Genomic DNA, 19,767 nt, shown 5'->3' with positions numbered 1-19,767 from the left:
CACACTGCTCCTGCTGGACTGGGAGGGGGGGGACCATGCCTTTCTCATCTTTGTACGACCAGCACTCAGGACAATGGCAGGCGTGTAGTATTTGCTCAGTAAACGGAACTGAGGAATACATGCACGAGCCAACAAACAGATGAATGGATGGAGATCAACAAAGGCTGGAAGGGGAGTTGCTTGGAGGAGGGAAAGGTGGGTTAGGCAGAGCAGAAGAAAGAGAATTGTGGTGGGGAAAAGAGCAAAAGCACATGTGGCATAGAGACAGAAAAGGCGAGATGCACGTGGCCAGACCAGAAACGGGTGTAGAGAGGCCGCTGCTCCCCCAAACGGAGGCCAGAGCTAGCCCCCACCCTGTAGATCTTTCCTGGGAGGAGGGGCAGCAGGGGCTGCTGTAGGACTGCTGGACTAAGGAGGCCTGGGGCAGCCAGCTCTCAGCTCAGGCTCACCTGGTAGCTAGCAGGCCACCATGCACCTACAGCCCTGCCTCTGGCCTTGACCTTCCAGGTCACTGGAGAAGATGCAGAGCCTGGGGAAGGCCTCCAGGGCGGCAGGGTGACTGCAGCAGTCAAAGCAAGAATGGTGCAGTGACCTGGGCAGACAGGAAGCCCAGGGCCCCATGGAGCTAGAATCCAGCCAGGCAAATCCAGCTTGGGCTCTTGGGGGTCTGGTCTAGATTGGAAGCCTCGAGCTACTATCTTCAGAGTCCAATTCTTGTGCTTTCTGCTTACTCAAGGAAAGGCTGGGAGGCAGGGAGATGTGTGGCAGCTTGGACATGCTTCCCTGGGACCACAGGGCAGGCTGGGGGGCTGCCGGCCCACACTGCTGCCCTGCTTCCAGGCTGCCCTGCCTCGCAGATGGAGCTCAGTGAGTCCAAAGCTCCCCAGCTCTCTGCAGCCAGTGACTGTCTATTTCTGTGACCCCCCCCCAACCCCCAGATGCCAGGGCCCATGTTCCTATAGAGTGCAGAGAGGGCAAGTGCAGAGGGAGGCAGGAGGACACACAGGCAGGTGTTGGTGGTGGGAGAAGAGGAGGAAGGGGGCAAGGGGAGGTGCCGGGCCATGAGCTGAGCACATTCCCATTAAACGTCTGAATTATACCCCCACCTCAAGACTTCTAGATAGGGCATGTTGCTTCTTTTCACAGGCTCAAAGAAGTTCAGACGAGTTCAGAGAGGTTAAGGAACTTTTCCTAAGGACTTACAGCTATTGTGAGGCATGCAAAAGTTCGATTTGAACTCAGGGGTCTGCTAATTTCAAAGGTTTGCTCTTAACTGTTGTTCTTTACTTTAAAAGTGTCTTCCATCTCAGGATGGATCTAAGGATCTAGATCTAAGGATCAAAGATGCCTAAATGTCTGCTGTGTTTGCATAGCAAAATTGGCTCTGAAAAGACCAGCCTGAGGGTGCGGCCCAGAAGAGAGGAGGGCAGCCCCAGTCAGGGAAGATGGGGCCCTTGATCCAGCCCTGCCTGCACCCCCATCCCAGCTATAAAACAAAAGGTCCAAGTTCAAACCTCAGCCCAACCCCTATATTCTTTTAGAAAAAGCAGGAGCCCTCCAGGAGGCCACCAGGCAGCTGGGACATTCACCCTCTTGGGGACAAGCAGGGCTGGAGTGTAATGGAAGGATGAGGAATAGTGGCCACTGGTTGTAGCAAATACTCAGACTTGTCCTCAAGCCTTCCTACTAGGACTGGCACAGTCCAGAGTGAGTGTCCCAGCCTGTCTCCCAACTCTGTGTGGGAGGCATGGTAGAAGGGGAGGAAAGAAGAGAAAAGAAATGCCCAGATCCCAGATCTCTTCTGGCCTGCCCTTCCCCGAAGCCCACTGAGGTCTTCCCAACATGCTCATCCCTGAGCATGGCCAGCATGCCTGAACCGGGGAAGGGGCAGGGGACTAGCCAAGTGAGGAGACCAGGAGCTGGTGAGGTCACCCTGCTCACCCAACTGATGAGAGCCAGAGAGCAGGAAGGTGCAAATACAGGGAAGGCAAAGGGCCACTTCCCCCCAACTCCTGCCATAGCCCCCAACTCAGGCCTTCCTGTCCCAGCAGCTAGGATGGCCGCAGCCTGGGAAGGAACCAGGCTGGGCTGCACAGTGGGGTTGGGAGCCCGTCTGTGCTGATTCCTCAGGGGCCCTTTGGCCTGGAACATTTGGTGGAGCCCATTAAAATTAAAAAGCCAAGTGGCTGGTGGCTCTGAATGCCAGCTCATTTTCCCTGGCATGGTGGGTCCTGTTTAAGAGAACCAGCTGGCATTAATGGCACACAACTCATCACGAACAGCAGCTAGCGATCAGAAAAATCTGAGCTAATAATCGGGTTCGGGAAAGATAATGAGATATGGAACAATCACTGCTGAGGGTCCCCCAGGGTCTGTTTTAACAGCCTCCAAATAAGCCACAAAATAGAAATTAACCAAACAGGGGCTCCATTTTGGTGGAGAGGAAAACAAACAGGGTGTGGGTTTTACACACGACAGTCCCCTTGTGGTCAGCAGACAGGGGTCCCGGGAGAAGCAAGAGCCCAGGACCCATGGGACATCAGCAGTGGCCTGAGGAAGCCGCGGACACTCTCTGGATACTTCTCTCCAAGTCCTGGCTCCCAGGCCAGTGAATTTGCCATGGGCAGCAGACAGGAGCAGAAGAGGGAAGATTGCTTCCTGAGAATCCCCAAGGTGGGTTAAGTGCCAACTAGCACCAAGAAGCAGACTGGGGTGGTGGCTTAGTGACACAAGATCTCCAGTGTTGTGAGCTCGCTGATACATGTCCCCTTAGGCACCAAGGTCCTCCCCAGGCCAACAGCAGCCTCCTTTCTGTGAGGCCAGCGAGGAGATGTGGGATGGGGCTTGAGCAATGCATCCCAGCTCTGTCCTCAACTTCAGCCCGTGCCTGCAAACCCCTGCAGGACAGGACGCCTTTATCTAGAGGGGCTTCGGCCATTCCACCTTCACATGCCCCAGATCAAGGTTGCTTGCTCTCCCTCACCCACCCTCTGTCCTCTTCCACTCCCAGCAGCAACTCACACCCGAAACCCAGGAATCTTCCTGGACAGGAGCCTCCCCCTCCCTACATGCAGCCCAGTGTGCGAAGCTGATCTGAACGTGACGCCTTCTCTCTGCTCCAGCCACTTACCATTAAGCACCCATCTCTTTTCCCTGGACAACTGTCCACTTCCTAACTTGCCCCCCCCCCCGCCCCGCATTCCACTCTTGCTCCCTCCAGTCCACTCTCTACACAGTAGCCAGTACGGTCTTCTAAAGATGGGTATCCATCTGCTTTAGCCTTTCAGGGGCTGCTCACTGCTCTCAGAGACCCACAGGGCCCTGCCTGCAAGGCCACAGCCACCTTGCCTTGCCGTACTCCTCCCATGAGCCAATTCTCTTTCTCCTTCTCTCCCTCCCACCCTCCCTCCCTCCTTCCCCGCCATCACCTCTCCTCCCAGCACCTTCAAGCGCTGCTGGCCTCAGCCTCCTCACCTTTCAGCTTAAATGTCAGAGAGGTCTCCTCTTCACTCGGGGCACCCCTCTCGCAGCTTTTCACAGAAACCAGACCTCTTCCTACCCTGTCCCGATCACAGTCTCGTGATTTATATTTGTTCACCTCCTCAAAATGTTGGGACTCAAAGTAATACATGTATCTTGTTAAAAAAAAAACAAATAGCACAGAAATGCTTTTACCTGTGGCCTTTTTACTCTCCCAGTAGGTCCTAAGCGCTGGGCGCAGGGCCTGTGTCTCTCTTACTCCTTACTGAATTTCTAGTGCCTGGGGACATGGGTCGGTGCTTAATACATCTTCTAGAATAAGTCAAGGGAATGGTTTCTGAGGCAGGAGGAAAAAAGCCACAAAGGAGATCTATCCTGTGCACTCTCTGCTGTCCACCTTAGCAAGCACAGCTCTGTGGGGCTAGATGCCACACACATGGGGCTGAGTTCTCCCGAGTGGACAGTGCATTACTTCCTTGGCAGGTGGCCCCAAGGCTGCGAAGCGTTCTGAGAAAGGGGGAGCTTGACTGAGTCCTGAAGGGTAAGTGGGAGGTAGAGCCAGATAAGAAGGGAGGAGGCTCAGTAGAACTTCCGAAGTAGGAAATACCAGGGGGTCTTGTAGCCAGCTGTGGACTCCACTAGCACCTGTCATAAGGGGGCTGTGGAGAACAATGGGGAAGAGAACATGCCTGAAAGGAGAGATGGTATGAGGTTCCAAAACTAGATCGACTCTTGGGTGCTGGATAATAAGTAAGCAGATGGTTAGGGGTTTTTGTGAGCCTTAGTGGGGCCAGGGCTGGGGTGGGTGGAAGAATCTTGGAGGTGCCAAAAACGCCCAGCAGAGGGCGCCTGTTGTAGCATAAACTCTTGGTAATCACCGGGACCCTATGACCCTCTATGGAGGTCATTTGGCGTCCACAGGCAAAGGGCCAAGGTGGCTGGGACAAAGTCATACATGGGCTAAAATGCCAGTCAACTTCAGCAGCAGCTGCGCGTCTTGTTTGCTAGCAACAGTGACCAATCCTGACCCCTCAACCATGTCCTGCAGGGACCTGCTGGCCACCTGCTGGAAAACAAGTTACATCAGACTCCTTACATGTGGGAGGGGACAACAACTTGTCCTCCCCAGAATAGAATAGATGTAGAACTGATATTCATGTCGGACTCACCACTGCCAATATCACCATCTGCAGGCTTCTGGAAAACTTCATATTCTGCTACAGGGTCCATGCAATGGGCCCTCCAACCCGAAAGCAAATCACAGTGAGGGCAGTGAGACAATAGTCTGACCTGGGATTTGCAGGCTAATGGCCCCTACCTCCATTAGGCACAGAGAAGGACAGCAGGGCCGGAAGTATACTCAGGATCCCAGAGAGCACCCTGAAATACATCCTTGACCACAGAGAACATCCTAAGGTACACCTTGGATCACAGAGAACACTCTGAGGTACAGCTTAACTACAGAGAACACTCTGAGGTGCACCCTGGATCACAGGGAACACTCTGAGGTACACTTCAACCACAGAGAACACCCTGAGGTATACCCTGGATCATAGAGAACACTCTGAGGTACACCTCAACTACAGAGAACACCCTGAGGTATACTCTCAACCACAGAAAACAGACTGAGGTACACCTTGAGAAAGTAGACCCTGAGTACAGACAGCTGGATCCCAGGGAAGATTGTGAGGTACATGTTGGATCACAGGGAACACTCTGAGGTACCACAGAACCACCCTTGAGCACAGTACCAGCCAGACATGGTCTTGCAGGAGGTGGGACACGCTCTGGACCAGGGGCAAATACATGCTGCTGACGCAACCTTGGCCAGAAAGCACAGGTGCAGAAACCAAGTATGAAGTTGGAGAGAGGGTCTAACCCCATTACACCTGAAGAGTCTCTCAAAATTTTTCTTCCAGTCCCTGCTGTTCCCAGGGTACCCGGGGGGCAGACTTAACTGCCAGGAGGCATGGTAACAGTTCCTCTAAACTGGAAGCCAAGAACATGGTTTGGCTTTTCCCTCCTCCTCAGGCCACAGTGGGAGCAGGAAGAAAAAGGGGTCTTTGTATTAGCCAAATAGTATTTGACTAAATCTGTGTTCGAATCCTAGTTCTGTCACTGGTCTCACCTCTATGCTTCAGTTTCCTCGTCTGTGAAATCAGGAGAGAACTTAAGTGGTGCCTGGCACATGAAGGCCCTCCAAAAATGTTAGCCATTAGGATTCTTGTGATTATTTGCTACTTTAATACCGGGACTTGGAGCTGCCGGTGGCCGATGGGAACTGGGAGGGGTAGGGGTTCAGCCCAGGGAGCTGCCCTCGAACACCTCCTTGGACTCCAGTATCTAATAAAGGTTAACAGAAAATTACCGTATCCTATACAGAAAGGATCCCTCAGGGCCCAGACCCTTGGGGAATGGAGACCAGGAATGCCCCAACAGGGAAAGACCTCAGCCACCCACCGACCTGGCTGCAGGTGAGGGGTCTGAGGACTAGGCATGAAGTGTCCCTCACACTTTGGCTCCACCAACCCCTCCTGACTTTAGCAAGTAGGACTTCAGCCCCGAGCTTTCCTCTCCAGCCACAGGTCCATTCTCATCCAGGACCTGGTTGTCCATGAAGGAGGTTATCTGCTGGGCCTACCACCCCACCACAACTTTTTCTCTAGCCCACTCTGCCTACACCCTCTGCGACACCCCAGCTCCCTGAGTCAAGGCAGGGCAGCTGACGTGGCCCCCTAACTCCTGGGTGGGCCCTGCTCCTCCCTAGTTCCCCATCACCTCATCCCCATCCCTTGTCCCATGGTGGCTACACTCATCTCCCCAGCACTCTGGAATCTGTCATGTTCTCTTGTGTGCCTCTCTGCGTGCTGTGCCCTCCACCTGGAACCCCCTCCCAACCCTGCCTTCGGCTCTCTCTGCTCTATCCTGGAAGAGTTGGCCCCATGTAACTGAGGGGCCCCTTCCCTAGTTCCCACCACACCCAAGGGTCGCCTTCATCATAATTCTGGTTCTACCACAGAGAATCCTCAGCTTTTCCTCTCCACATCTTGAAGGACACACCAATCTGTGGACCCACCCCCCCCCAGGACCTCCCAAATGCCTGAAGGGACAAACACACCCCTGAAGGGACAAACACACCCCTGAAGGGAGGGAGTAGGTCTCAGGCTCATGTAGCCAGCGCCCGGGGAAGCTGACCACAGAAGGGCTCAACATGAATCCCCAAACTCAAATACACTGAGGACTGACAGAGGCTTCCTTTGTTAAAAGACAGCAAACTGTTAGATTTCAAAAATAACTTAAGACAAAATTTCTTTTTTATTCTCGAGCAAGAAGCCAGACATTGCCAAATCTATTTAGAGAGTTCACCAAAAGGCTGCTACCCCTGCACTGGGGTCCCGCAGCCACCGTGAGACTTTATTCAGGAGGCCATGCATACTGGGGGTCCTTGATTCTGGGGATGGCTGGCCAAGGTCAGGGCGCTGGCTCTTCTGAGGGAGACGAAAGGTCCGGGGAGGAGGCTGGCCTCTCGGGCCTGGCCTTCACTCTGGCTTGTCCCCAGTCCCTGGGATTTGCCCTCGGCCTGTCAGCACCCCCATCCACACCGCCTGCTTGTAGGGACTCGTTTTAATTAATGCCAGAGCTGGGCCAACCACTGGGGCCGTGACACTTGTTTGCAGGTCATCGCCTTCTAACGGGTTCTCCCTGGGAGGGGATTTGTCACTAATTGAAGCAGAGATCGGTTAATGAGGCCGCGGGCCCAGGGTTCCAGAGAACAAGGGAAAGGAAAATAAAATAAAGCCTCTTTCTTTGGAGGTTTTGTGATTTACACACACAAAAGAAAAGCAAGCAAGCTGCAGATTTTCCAAGTCAGAAACTCCCGCTCCATCTGCCGGAGTTAGACCCTCACTGTGTGAAGACGTCAGGCAGAGGGACGCCACCACCGCTGAGACCGGGGATCTAGGCGGAGAGGGGCCTCCTGAGCCCGGCAATCAATCAGCAACCTAATTAACAAGTATTTATGGAGCAGTGCTGGCGCCCCCTCTGTGGGGGAGAAGAGACAGGGCCTGTCCCTGCTTAACTTGTAATCCAGTGGCAAGATGACAGGACGGGACACACGGAGTGTGTGGGAAGGACGGAAGTTTCTAGGACTTGGGGGTGGGGGGACAGTTTGGGCTGGCATGGTCAGGAAAAGCCTCTGAGCACTCTGCAGCTAGGCAGGGAGTTGGAAGGAGGGTGTCCCTGGCACAGGCACAGTCCCTGAGGGCACAATCCCCTGTGTGAGGTTCCTAGTCCTTGACGGTAAGACCTTGGCTCTGAGAGCCTGGAGGGTTTCCAGTCCCCAGTAACTGCAGCTTCCACATCAGAGCCCCCACCCCACAATCTGGGCTGGGTCTGATCCTAGGAAGTGATAGGGATGGAATGACCACAGGCCCCTTGCATGGGACAGTGAGGAGTGGGGATGCAAACAGCCTGGAGCGCCATGCCTGCAGGAGGAGGCCGTCCCACCAGGACAGTGGTCCCCTTCACTCAAGCTTTTCCCAGGCTGCTCAGTATTATCCCTGACGGGGTTTCCTGCCCTCAGCTCCATCCCACCTCACCCTTCACCTCAAAGAAGGAAATGGGATTTTCAAGCTACTGAACTAGGTAGGGCCATCAGCTCCTCTTGTCATAAAAAGCAAGGAGAAGGAAACAGAGCCCCTTTCCTTCTTCTCACAAGAGCCCTGACCTTTGCCAATCACCCACCAGAATCGGGGACTGCCAATTTGTATAACCCTAAATGATGCCTCCGTTGGTTTGAGGACCAGCAGGGTAGTGTTTGTGGTCTCTGGGCAAGCCATGTGAATAGATTCGGCAATGTCTGCCCTCTTGTTGGGTCTAAGACAAGGATTCGGGGAGGGAGCTCAAATCTTGGGCATGAAACAGGGATCACTCCCCCACTGGGCATTTGGAGAGGAGGTGGTCTGCATGGGAGCAGAGTAAATGAAGCCACCCCAAGACAATCCCAAATCCCCACTTTCCCAGAACAGTGAAATCAATGATGGCGTATGGTACAACGGGTTAGTACATAGTTGTGAACAATTATTATATTTAATAACAAGGCAAAGATGAGGAAAGTGGGATTTACAAAAAAGTGGATTATATGTGAGTTCTTTCAATACATGTGAATTTTTATATTTGCATTTTCTGTTTTCTTACTAACTGTATTTATTGTATGATGAATGGAATGACAAAGTTGTGAAGTGAATTTTACCCTCTAGAGTCCACTCTGGAGAGCCCCCAGTCAGGATCCAGAGAGTACAGATGGAGGTGTGAGGGTGGGTTCAAGAGTGGGATGAGTGTAGCCAAGGTCCTGAGAACTTGAGCTTCCACTGTGGCTCTGGCCCAGGCCCCTCACCATGTCACCTGCGCTCAGCCCTCCTCTGGGATCCAGCCTTACGCTCACATAGTCAGTTTATAAACCTAGCTTACTTCGGAGCTGCTCCCGTCCTGTGGGATTCAAACGAACCTATCGGTCCTGTCTTGAAGAGCTCATAGGCCTCCAAGGGGAAGTGGACATGTGGCCACTTGACCCAGGCCACCGAGAGGGGACAGCAGTGCCCTGGGAACTCAGGCAGAAAGCAAAGGGGAGCCAGCCTATGGCCCAGCCCTGCAACTGTTCCTGAGCAACTCGCTTCCTGCATCAGCCACGTCACCGAGAGAGAAGAGCAGCTCCCCTGAGGAGGGTGCTGGGTAAACACGGACCCCTCTAGCAACAGACCCCCTGCCCTCAGCTTGGAGCATGCGGCTCTTTGCGTCACTCGTGGGCACCGCCTCACCTCCCCACCTGCTCTCCAAAATCTGCAGCACTCTCTATTCAAGTTCATGTCTCTCTGTTAAAGTGTCACCAGAATCTTCTCTGCCTAGAAAGCCTACCCTGGTGGCCCACCCACAGAACCCTCTGTCTCCCACACCCTCGCCTGGTCCTGACCTCAGAGAGGTGTGGCCAGAGCTGCTGGGGACAGGGGGCACCCACAGTACAGCAGGACAGAGAAGTGGGGACAGAGTTACTCACAGCGATGGAGACGGCACTAATGACAGCTCCCAGGTAGCCCTGGATGAACTTGGACGCAGGAGAAGGCTAGAAGGCAGAGAGAGATTTCCAGGCTCACTGGGTGCCCAAAGCAGCCATACCCAACCCTTGCCAAGAGCCCCAGCCAGTAAGAAACATTGCTGCCCACCAGCAGGTGAGTAGGCAAAGGTCCCTCTGGAAGCCAAAGGGACCCAGGCCTCCCTCTGCATAGCTCCAGACAGGAAATGCAGGGGGGCAATGTCCCGGGAAAGTCCGAAGGGCCCATGGCACTTTCACCCTGTTCTCAAGAGCTCACTGGCAGGCTCTGCTGGCTGGAGGGAGATAATGGCGAGGGCCAAAATGGGACATCCACAACTGAGCCAAGCAGGGCCAGTGGAGGAACGAATGCTGGACGTGGGCTGCTGGCACCCGGAAGTCCGCCGAGGCGGAAATGGCTGGCTACACCTGGCTGGCTCTTCCGAGCATGGTCAACCCAGGTGGCAGACCAGGTGACCGTGCCAACAGATGACGGTTGCTCAACATTTCCACAGAAAAACGCAACCCAAGTTGCAGCGGATCACGTTAAGAAGGAGCTACGGAACCTGCCTTTAGCAGCGCTCTGACTGCAATTTGGGGGATGTTTGGTTTAAGGTAGACAGGAGCCATCCAAGCAGAGCTCCACATATGGGGATCACACAGGCCAGACGCGGATTGAAGGTTTAGATAAGGGACGGGGGGGTCCTCAGAGTTTCAGGCCCAAAAGTTCCTACCACCCAGGCCAGGCCCTAGCTCTCCCCTGCTCTGCCCCAGGGTTAGAGAATGCCCACACCTTCCCCTCCCCAAACTGAGCACCCCCAGTAGGACCTGGACTCCTCTTCTCCTCTCCCTGCCTTGGGACAGAAGTGCAGGACAGACAGCCTTGCTGGGGAAGAATGGACCCAGCTCCTTCCTAGACAAGGGAAGGGTGACAGGGCCTCTAGCAAGAGCTTGTCCCAGGAGCACAGAGGACTTGGGGGGAGGAGGGCCTGGTCCACTCAGACCCCTCACCCCTCCAGAGCAGCCCTTCCACTCTACAGCCAACCGTCTGGGGGCACCAAGGCAGCTTCCAGGCGAGCTTGGAGGAAGCTTCAGGGGAATTCAGTCCCCATGTGGCTGATGCCATCCTAATCCAAGATCTGGGGGATAAGAGCTGCCCAAGGAGGATGCTGAAGCCAACAGAGCTCCTCCCTCTCACCGCCTCCACTCGATTCCCATTTTATGGACCTTCCTCACTTCATGTGAAGAGCCCCTCCCCGGTGGGGCCCTTCCAGAAGGGTTGGCAGTTTAAATTAGGTGCTTAGAAGAGCACAAGGCTTAACACAGAGGAACAACCCTCCCCCCACCCCGCCGATGGTGGCAGGCCACACTGTAGGGAGGAGGGTCTCCCCACACTGCTCCCTGCCACTGCATGCGGGTGGTCAGCGACACTCACCTTGGTGGCATTGCGGTTTGCATAGTTGACACAAGCATTATGGCTCTGGTTCAGCCACTGAAAGGGAACGGGGGAGAGGAGACGTCAGGGAAGCGGGTGGAAGCTGGGCCTGGACCCCGGGTGGCCACAGCCTCCAGAAAGACACAGGATGCTGTCTCCAGCTCACGGCTGCTTCTGTCTACAGTCCGACCATCCCATCCGCCCGGCAGCATGGAAACCCCGGGAAACTCCTCAGTTCCTGGCAAACCAGGATAGGGGTCCTGCCCTTGCAGGCATTTCTTCTCAACCCAGAGACCGTCCCCTCTCCCAGAATCACCACGTTCACTGCCCCAGATGGCCTCACTGCCTTTGACACATCACCCTTGTTGTATTACTTCTTGAGCAGAAGGTGGACATTTAGCCCCGGGAATTACCGACAGCCTCGAACCTCTTTCAAAAATACGCCAGCCCAGTGTCTTGTACCAAATACTCTCCACCTTGGGGTTGGTGGTGGATTTACCCTCCCCTGAAGATTTAGGGAGGCTTATATCAAAATGAGGCTGAGGGCCTTGAGGTCACAGGCCTTGGGACAAACAGCCAAGGAGCAGGGGGGCAGCCACAAAGAAGACCTCATCCCCTTGTGCAAAAATTAGAGTCACATAAGATGGCCTAGGCATGGGCTACTGGGACCTGCTCAGCCGAATCTGAATTCCGGGCTTCCCCCAGGGGCCACTGAGTCAGGGAGGGGTGGGAGGTGGGGTGACTTTCCCCGAGGGGCCTGGAGGGGAGACACTGGGACCAGGGAGTTCTAAAGAGCACTTGGTGGGTCCTTCCTTCAGAAGCCCTCTTGGCCAGGACCGTTACCTGCCAGAAGACAGTGGATGCCAGCGTCTGGTTGGGCAAGAGAAGACCCACTACCTGCGAGAGAGAAAGAGAGGAGAGCCTGGATAAAGTCAAAGAAACACCCTATACGTTTGCCAAGAAAAATGACACAGCCACAAAGCAAAGTAAATCGGATCTGTACAAACTGAGATGGATGAGGGGTACGCATAGACCGCTGATGGCGGCAGGAGGGTGTGCAAAGCACGGAACTGGGTTGAGGAACTATATTACAGCACAATCCCACTTTGGTAAAGAAAAGAAGCCACATCGTCTGTATAACCATATACACAAACATAGGCATATCCATATCTCCATGTGAAAATCTATAGCCCAGCATGTAGATGTCTCTGGCGGTTGGGTGACAGTAGTTTCTCACAGTCTTCTAGAATATTCCTATATTCTTTTAAACACTGGACATGTATTATTTCCATAACTGGGGGCAGAGGGGTAATAAAAACAAAGAAGCAAACCAAAGGAACATCTTTACTTCCACTCAGCTAACCCTGCTCTTTCATACCCTCACCACCCCCATAGGATTTCTGTGAGGATTAAAATATGATGATAGGAGTGTCTGGGGGGAGCTCAGTCAGTGAAGTGTCTGCCTGTGGTGCAGGTCATGACCCCGGGGGTCCTGGGATGGAGCTCCTGCAGTGGGCTCCCTGCTTGAGGGGAGTCTGTTTCTCCCTCTGCCTCTCACCCAGCTCATGCTCTCTCTCAAGTAAATAAATAAAACTTCCAAAAAATGATAAAAATCATTTTTGTAAAAGAGTTTATTTATGTATTTGTCAGAGAGACAGAGTGAGAGAAAGAGAGCACAAGCAGGGGCAAGCAGCAGGCAGAGGGAGAAGCAGGCTCCCCACTGAGCAGGGACCCCCCCGACGTGGGGCTCGATCCCAGGACCCTGAGATCATGACGTGAGCTGAAGGCAGATGCTTACCCGGCAGAGCCACCCAGGCACCCCAGATAAAAATCATTTTGAGTACCTGTAGCTAGGTGTGGATTCATTATTCCCAGAGCCCAAATGTCACCTAAGAGCTAGACTTGCTGATTCCATTTTTTTGGTTTACATCAAGATGAATTGTCTCATCTTGACAACTGGCCAAACTTTGGCCTTCAGGGATTCACATGTCTCTCTCGAGTTTACCTTTTGAGTGCTTGTGTGCAAAATAACGTCTACCAAGTACCACTGCATATGGGGAAAATGTGCACAACCATCACATATTGACTTATTTATTATTCCTGTAGATAAAATGGCTCTTTGGCAAGGATTTCTGTAAGGAGCAAGTATAAACATTCAATACTATGCAGTAAATCAAATTCTAGACATCCTCAGCAGCATTTGTAAATCATGTTTTAAACATTAAAATGTTTTAAGACAGCAAACACACACACACACACACACACACACACACACACTTATATTTATTGGCCCATATCAGTTTGAATAAAATTATATAATGTAAAGCCACTCCATAGCTCCAATGAGGAATTACGAGATTTCTCTCCCCAAAAGGAGATCCCAGTTTGATTTTTCTCTGCAGCAACAGCTTAGGGCACTGGAGTGAGAATCAGGAGAGCTTGGAGCCCAGCCTCGGCCCCGTCCCGGTGTGATCTCCAGCTAACAGTGTCTCTAGCCGAAGACAGTCCCCTTTCGGGCTCTAGCTTTCTTACCTATACAGTGAAGGGGTTGGGCTTGGAGGTCCTACCTACCAAGTAAAATTCTATTCTCGGGTTCCAAGCAGCAGGTATGAAGTCAATTGAGATCGCCCCACTGCCTGTAAAGGAAATCCCTCCTCACCCAGCCCGGCAGAGAAATATCGCTGGGGACCCAGGACCTCCTCCCAGTCAGGCTCCAGCCACCAGGAGCCAGACCACAGAGAGGAAGCTGAGCCTAGAGAAGCCTGAAATTGGGAGCCGACCATGGGACCCAGCGAGTGTGTGCATGCGTGCGTGCACGTATGGATGTCTGTGTACACTTGTGCCTGTCTGACCGCCTCTCAAAGCCTGAAGAGATGAAAGCTGTTCTTCCCTGCTGGGAACTCATTCCCCTGACTTGGTCTAGGGGACCAGGTCACGTGTGTATTATGGACCACACTGTCTTCTCCTTCTCGATCCCCCCTTACATTCCCTGCCCTGAGCTTGGGCCATCGGGAGTGTCATAAGATACAGCCTCTTGGGACAGCCATAGTCCAGGACACTCACTGCTCCTTACATCGCAGAGAGTCCCTTTTATGAATCCTCCCTGGGGGACATTTTTCTAGTCTTGGGGTCAGAAATGTATACTTCTGAGCATCTGGTTTGCATCTATCTTGCAGACATTGAGCATTTAACCGTGTCTCTCTTTGCAATGACTGTCAAGGACCTCAGGTCAGATCTCCATGGCTCACATCTGTCCAGGGCACAGGCCCTCACTACATGCATTTTATGCCCAAACGTCACTCTTAGCTTCTTCCCTTTCCTAAACTCTTTCATTTTTGTCTTCACTTGTATTTTCTGTGGCAGGCATTATTTTTTTTAATGTGACATCAAGTCTTTTCCAGAACAAACCACAGCCCTAAACTAAATTGAAATAATAGGCTATGTCACACACACACACACACACACCCCCCAACACACACACCCCTTGTAACCTGTGAGCTCTTCTTGTTGGCCAAACCTGGCCAGCCTCCTGTCCCAAACCCTGCTCTAACCATGCTGGACACCTCTGACCCCTTATGTGTTCTTAAAGAGATTGATTGACTGACTGATTGATTTTGCTAAGCATTTCCCCTATGTCACTTACCATGATCCTTATCAGAACTCTGGGGCTCAGACAAAAGAGAGATTAGGTTCTATATTTTACAAATGGGGAAACTGAGGCTTACAGAAATTCAGTGATTTGCCTAAAGCTTCACAGCAAGCTAGAGAAAGTAAGAAAGATCTCCTGATTCCTGGCTTGAGGGCTCCAACTCTCTGATCTGAGGGCTCCCTTTTCTAGCTCATTCACTGGAGCACAAAGGAAGAGTCACACTCCATGCCCATTTCCAGGCATCTTCTAGGCACCAGGTTCCATGGTGCTCTCAATGGAGAATACAGAAAGAGAGGAATATATGGCACTTAACCAAAAACACCAAACGGGAGAATGGATGAGAATATCCTTTTTAACACCTGGCCGTGAAAATGACCAGACGGTTGAATCAGGTATTTGGGTATGTCAAGTGGATAAATGCAAACATCCCAACCAGAGCTCAGGAAGGAGAGATCAGTGTGCTCGGGCTGCCGAAGGAGGTGGTGGGACAGAGCGGAGGTGTGCACGTGTGTGTGTGTGCGCGTGTGCGTGGGGGGGTGGCGAGAGTGCACGCTCACGGGAGCAGGAACAGCCAAGAGACTGGTCTCCTTAAAGGAGGAGGTTTGAAGAATCAGCAGACCTAGGGGGGTGAGGTTAGAGGCAGCGGAAAGTCTTGCTGCATTGGGCCCCCAAACAGGGCCCAAGGGAACCATCCGAGGCTGAGGCAAGGGGAACAGGGATCCCACTTTGCAGGTCCTACAGTCAGGCTGCCGGGGCCAGGAGCACATGGGTGCCAGCCCCGTTCCCTATTAGGCAACACGCAGCACCATCTGCACAGTCCCAGGAGCAAGAGCAGATATTTTATAACTTCCTTTTTTCTTTTTAAGTCGAAATTAAAAATAAATGTTCCTTCAGTTCTCAGATGTATATCTCTGGTGCAACCTGCCCACATTCCCGCACGCTGCCCTTTCCAGAACATGGCAGGGGAAAGGAGGAAAGAGATGGATAGAGAGAGGGAGCCAGTCCACCCGGCTTCAATGCCAGTGGGTTGCACCTCTTCCAAGAGGGAAACGCTTCAGGCGTGGCCGCGCAGACGGGTGGAGAGCGCCCAGAAAGCGGCTGGTACCAGGGAGAGTGGAAGGAGAGCCAACAGCCAGAATTTCCAGCCCAGCCTCCACCCGATCTTGCTGCAGGACCTTGGCCAAATCGCACATCCTATCTGTACTCCCATTTATAGTTCGTAACACGGCTGGGGTCCCCTCCGCGGCTCCCGCCCCCTGGCAGCTGTCCTCTTCACACATCTGTCCACTTTTGCTGCCTCCCTTCCCTCAGGTGGCCGGCCATGGGCCTGGGGATTAATGTACAGGCTCTGGTCACAGGAAGAGCTAGACTCAGATCCTGGTTCTAGTATTTACCAGCCACGTGACTGCACACAAGTTACTTGAGCTCTTTGTGCCTCCATTTCTTTTTCCCCCCATCTGTTAAATGGCAACCGCCCTGGTACTTATCTGGATGACCATGGGGGGAGGCAGGCATGGGAGGAATTTGGTCCAGTGTCTGCGTGCAGTAAGTACTCGTTAAGTATAAAGTGTAAGGCATCGTTCTTCTCCTCCTCTCTCACTCTTTTCTAGTTTTTGCTGGTCTCTCTTTTGTCTGAACTCCACGATCCGCATTACATAATTGAGCATCATCTTGCCCCCATCTTGTCTCCAACACAAGCCTCATCCCTCCAAGGATGGGGATCTCCTGAAGGTAGAATCAGGGCTTTTCTCTCCGATGTCCCCCAAAGTGCTCAGCACCAAGCTGGGCCCATACTGTGTTGTACGTCCTAGAAGAATATTGCTAATTCATTATTAAGAACATTAAATCTTGGGGGCACCTGGGTGGCTCAGTCAGTTAAGCGTCTGACCCCTGATTTCAGCTCGGGTCATGATCTCAGGATGGTGGGATCGAGCCCCACATTGGGCTCCATGCTTGTGCAGAATTTGCTTCTCCCTCTCCTTCTGCTCCTCCTCCCCCCACCTCTAAAATAAATAAATACAGGGCTTGTGGGTGGCTCAGTGGGTTAAAGCCTCTGCCTTTGGCTCAGGTCATGATCCCAGGGACCTGGGATCAAGCCCCACATCAGGCTCTCTGCTCAGCAGGGAGCCTGCTTTCCCCTCTCTCTCTGCCTGCCTCTCTGCTGCCCTGTGATCTCTGTCTGTCAAATAAATAAATAAAATCTTAAAAAAAAAATACAATCTTAAAAAATAAATAATATGAATTACTGGTCAGGAAAAACATCTGGGATGGGCTGTGACCATGACCACCACCACCCATTTCTTCCTTACTCCTTTTATTAAAGTCCGAATTGCACAGCGGTGTGGGCATTTGGAGAGAGGGGCAGATTGAGTTTTGTTTTTTTTTTTTAAAGATTTTATTTATTTATTTGTCATAGAGAGAGAAGCGAGAGCGAGCACAGGCAGACAGAGTGGCAGGCAGAGGCAGAGGGAGAATCAGGCTCCCTGCCAAGCAAGGAGCCTGATGTGGGACTCGATCCCAGGACGCTGGGATCATGACCTGAGCCGAAGGCAGCTGCTTAACCAGCTGAGCCACCCAGGCGTCCCGCAGATTGAGTTTTTGGTCCCGAATCTTCACTCCTCCCTGCATTCATACCCATGCCATGAGAAGAACATATTTCCATGCTCTGGACCAGGGGCAAGTGGGAGGAGGTGGCGGCGCACCAGCCTGGAGCTCAGGCCTCAGAGGCCACATGTGTTCCTGGTGGTCATCTTGGGCGTCTAACATGGCCACGAGGAGACACACCCTGACTACTGTCCTGGGCCGAGGAGGGTAAAAGGCATGGGAAGCAAGGCACAGCCCATGGCGGATGAGTCCCAGTTGACCCCAGGCCTGTAATGAGAAGCAGGACTGCCTCCGTCAAGCATGGTGTAGACAAGCTGAACCCCAGTAATTGCAGACCCCTTAAGAATAAATGCTTATGGTCGCCACGAAAATTCTGTGGGTATTTGCTACCCAGCACAGTCGTAGCAAAAGCCGTTTAATACAGGAGTTGCTATATATGAAGAGTGAATGTGCGTGCTTTGTGGTCCAAAATTCTGTAATGTATCTAGTGCACTTGAACTACGTCTTCACTAGTGATGTTGGTTCCTGAGCAGCCTAGCTTATCATTCCACCTGGTGACCAACCGCCCAACACTGGGGCTGCCCCGGCCAGTCCAGGAAGAAGGGTGCTTTGGGCCTGAGCCTCATCTCAGGACAGAATCCAGAATGAGGCCAATGGCACCCATACAGCAAATGGCCCACAAGAAAAATCACATCTTCACTTCCGGACCCCTCCTTTGGAGGATTCTAACCTCTGCAGAGAGCTAAGGTCTCGCTCGGAGAGACGGGCACCACCAGATACCCTGAGCCACTTGGCCAGAGGTGGGCCGTGAATAGCAGAAGACGAAGACAGGGGAGCAGGGCCTCTGATCACAATTCTGTGTCCTGTGATCCTGGGGCTCAGAGAGAGAGAACTGAGCAGCTCCCACTTCCTTGGCAGCCGCCCATGTAAAACTGACTCAAGGAATAGCAGAACGATGTTTTAAAAGTACAGAAAATCCAGAGAGGAAACCGTGTGTGTCAAAACAATCAGGTGGTGAAACCCATGTCAGGGGATGAGTACAGCACCAGGTCCAGCAACTGTCCCTGTCCTCTCCACCCCATCTCTACCTGCGTAATCCCTCCTCATTCTCCAGGTTTCAGCTTAGCTGTCGCTTCCTCCAGGAAGCCCTCCCTGGCCCTCGAGGTGAGTTAGTTCCCCTGTCATACACTTCCCCAGCACCCTGCCTGCCTTCTTTGCAGTATTCATTTCAATAGTAAGAATCTGTTTAAAGTCTTTCTCAAGAGCTTCCAGAACCTTCAGAGGGGTGAGAACATCAGCGTTCACTTATCATGTACCTGGGAGTCCTCACTGGTAAAGCGACGGGCCCCTGGCATCAGACCCGTTTCCTCCATCCTGACTCACTCAATTCGAAAAGGCTCCTCTTCGTTTTTCAAAGACCTGCCACGGGCCCCAGTACTCAACAATGTGCCTGTTTTTTCCTTCTACTTTGTCTCCATCTTCTGATTTATGTGGCTAACGATCTGAAAAGTAACACTTCAGTGCATGAGGGGTGATATTTAAAGGATCCCAATCAGTTAAAGAGAATATCTTTGGTCAAAGGAATGTTTGTCCCTGACTGGTCGATTCTAGCTTAACCGAGCAACACCTCTTGTGGGGTATAAACCAGGCCCAACTGACTGGTGGCAGGTTACAATGGAGGTAGGCCAGGAAGAAAATTGTGATTGGCATTTAAATGTGTGAAAAAGCAGAGTCTGGGATGAGGAGGGTTGGGAGACACCAGGAAGACTCTGGGACCCAGCCAAATCCTCACGCAAAGTGAACCCTCTGGGATCTACCCTTCCCCCCTCTGGTGACGAAGTGACCTACACCAGCTCCTTCTGAGGTTTCTAAGTCCACGCACACGGCGGCAGTGTTAAAACCCACGGGGTTCAGCGCATAGAATCCCAGCTCTGAAGGTCCCAAGATAGGGATCTGGTTTGGAAGCAACACAAGGGCCCTTGACTCACTGACTGGGTGCTCCGGTCTGCCCTCTTCGGTCTCCCAGCTGGAGAGGAGGAATTGGGGCCTTGAGTTCTGAGAGTTCAAAAATGACAGGGGGAAGGGAGAGGAGGACAACAGTGTCATGGGAGTTTCGGAGCAGAGGAGGGAGGCACGGAGAGTCCCCAGGAGGAGCTCAGGCCCACAAGAGAAACCTAGCTCCTCGCATGTGAGACATTCTGGAAGCCAATGGTGCAGGGTACACTGGTGGGGAAGTGCAGGGAGGATAGGACGGGGACCGCCACAGCAGCCCTGCCTCCCCCCAGCCACGCGTGCATGGAAGGGACGGTGCTGCGCACCGCTTAGTGGAAACCTGGGAACAGAACTGCCTGACATAAGCAACAACAGTTGGTGGGGTTCTTTGGGGAAGGTACCCGAAGAAGAGGTGCCATGAATCGACCACACTAGCCTCAGGAACAGCCTTGGTGCACTGGCTTAGCCACCATGCTTGTGTATAAATTGGGATCTCTTTGCCACACACCGAAGGGGGAAAAG

General features: G+C 52.8%; 1 protein-coding gene across 3 annotated transcripts in view; it reads right to left on the bottom strand.

Moving 5' to 3' along the window:
- The window catches only part of SFXN5 (sideroflexin 5), a 110,716-nt gene that overhangs the window by 38,441 nt on the left and 52,508 nt on the right, over positions 1–19,767 (bottom strand). For all 3 annotated transcript variants that reach the window (XM_032873648.1, XM_032873646.1, XM_032873647.1), the window contains exons 7-9: positions 11,844–11,897; positions 11,001–11,057; positions 9,533–9,598 (exon numbers count right to left, since the gene is read on the bottom strand). In XM_032873648.1, coding sequence (XP_032729539.1) covers positions 9,533–9,598; positions 11,001–11,057; positions 11,844–11,897 — 177 coding nt within the window. The remainder of the gene's footprint in view (positions 1–9,532; positions 9,599–11,000; positions 11,058–11,843; positions 11,898–19,767) is intronic.

Source organism: Lontra canadensis, unplaced genomic scaffold, assembly GCF_010015895.1.
Source record: "Lontra canadensis isolate GAN:19392208 unplaced genomic scaffold, GSC_riverotter_1.0 scaffold50, whole genome shotgun sequence".
In the NCBI taxonomy this organism is placed as follows: domain Eukaryota; kingdom Metazoa; phylum Chordata; class Mammalia; order Carnivora; family Mustelidae; genus Lontra; species Lontra canadensis.
The sequence above is the reverse complement of the archived record's forward strand: the minus strand, read 5'-3'. Positions and strand labels throughout refer to the sequence as shown.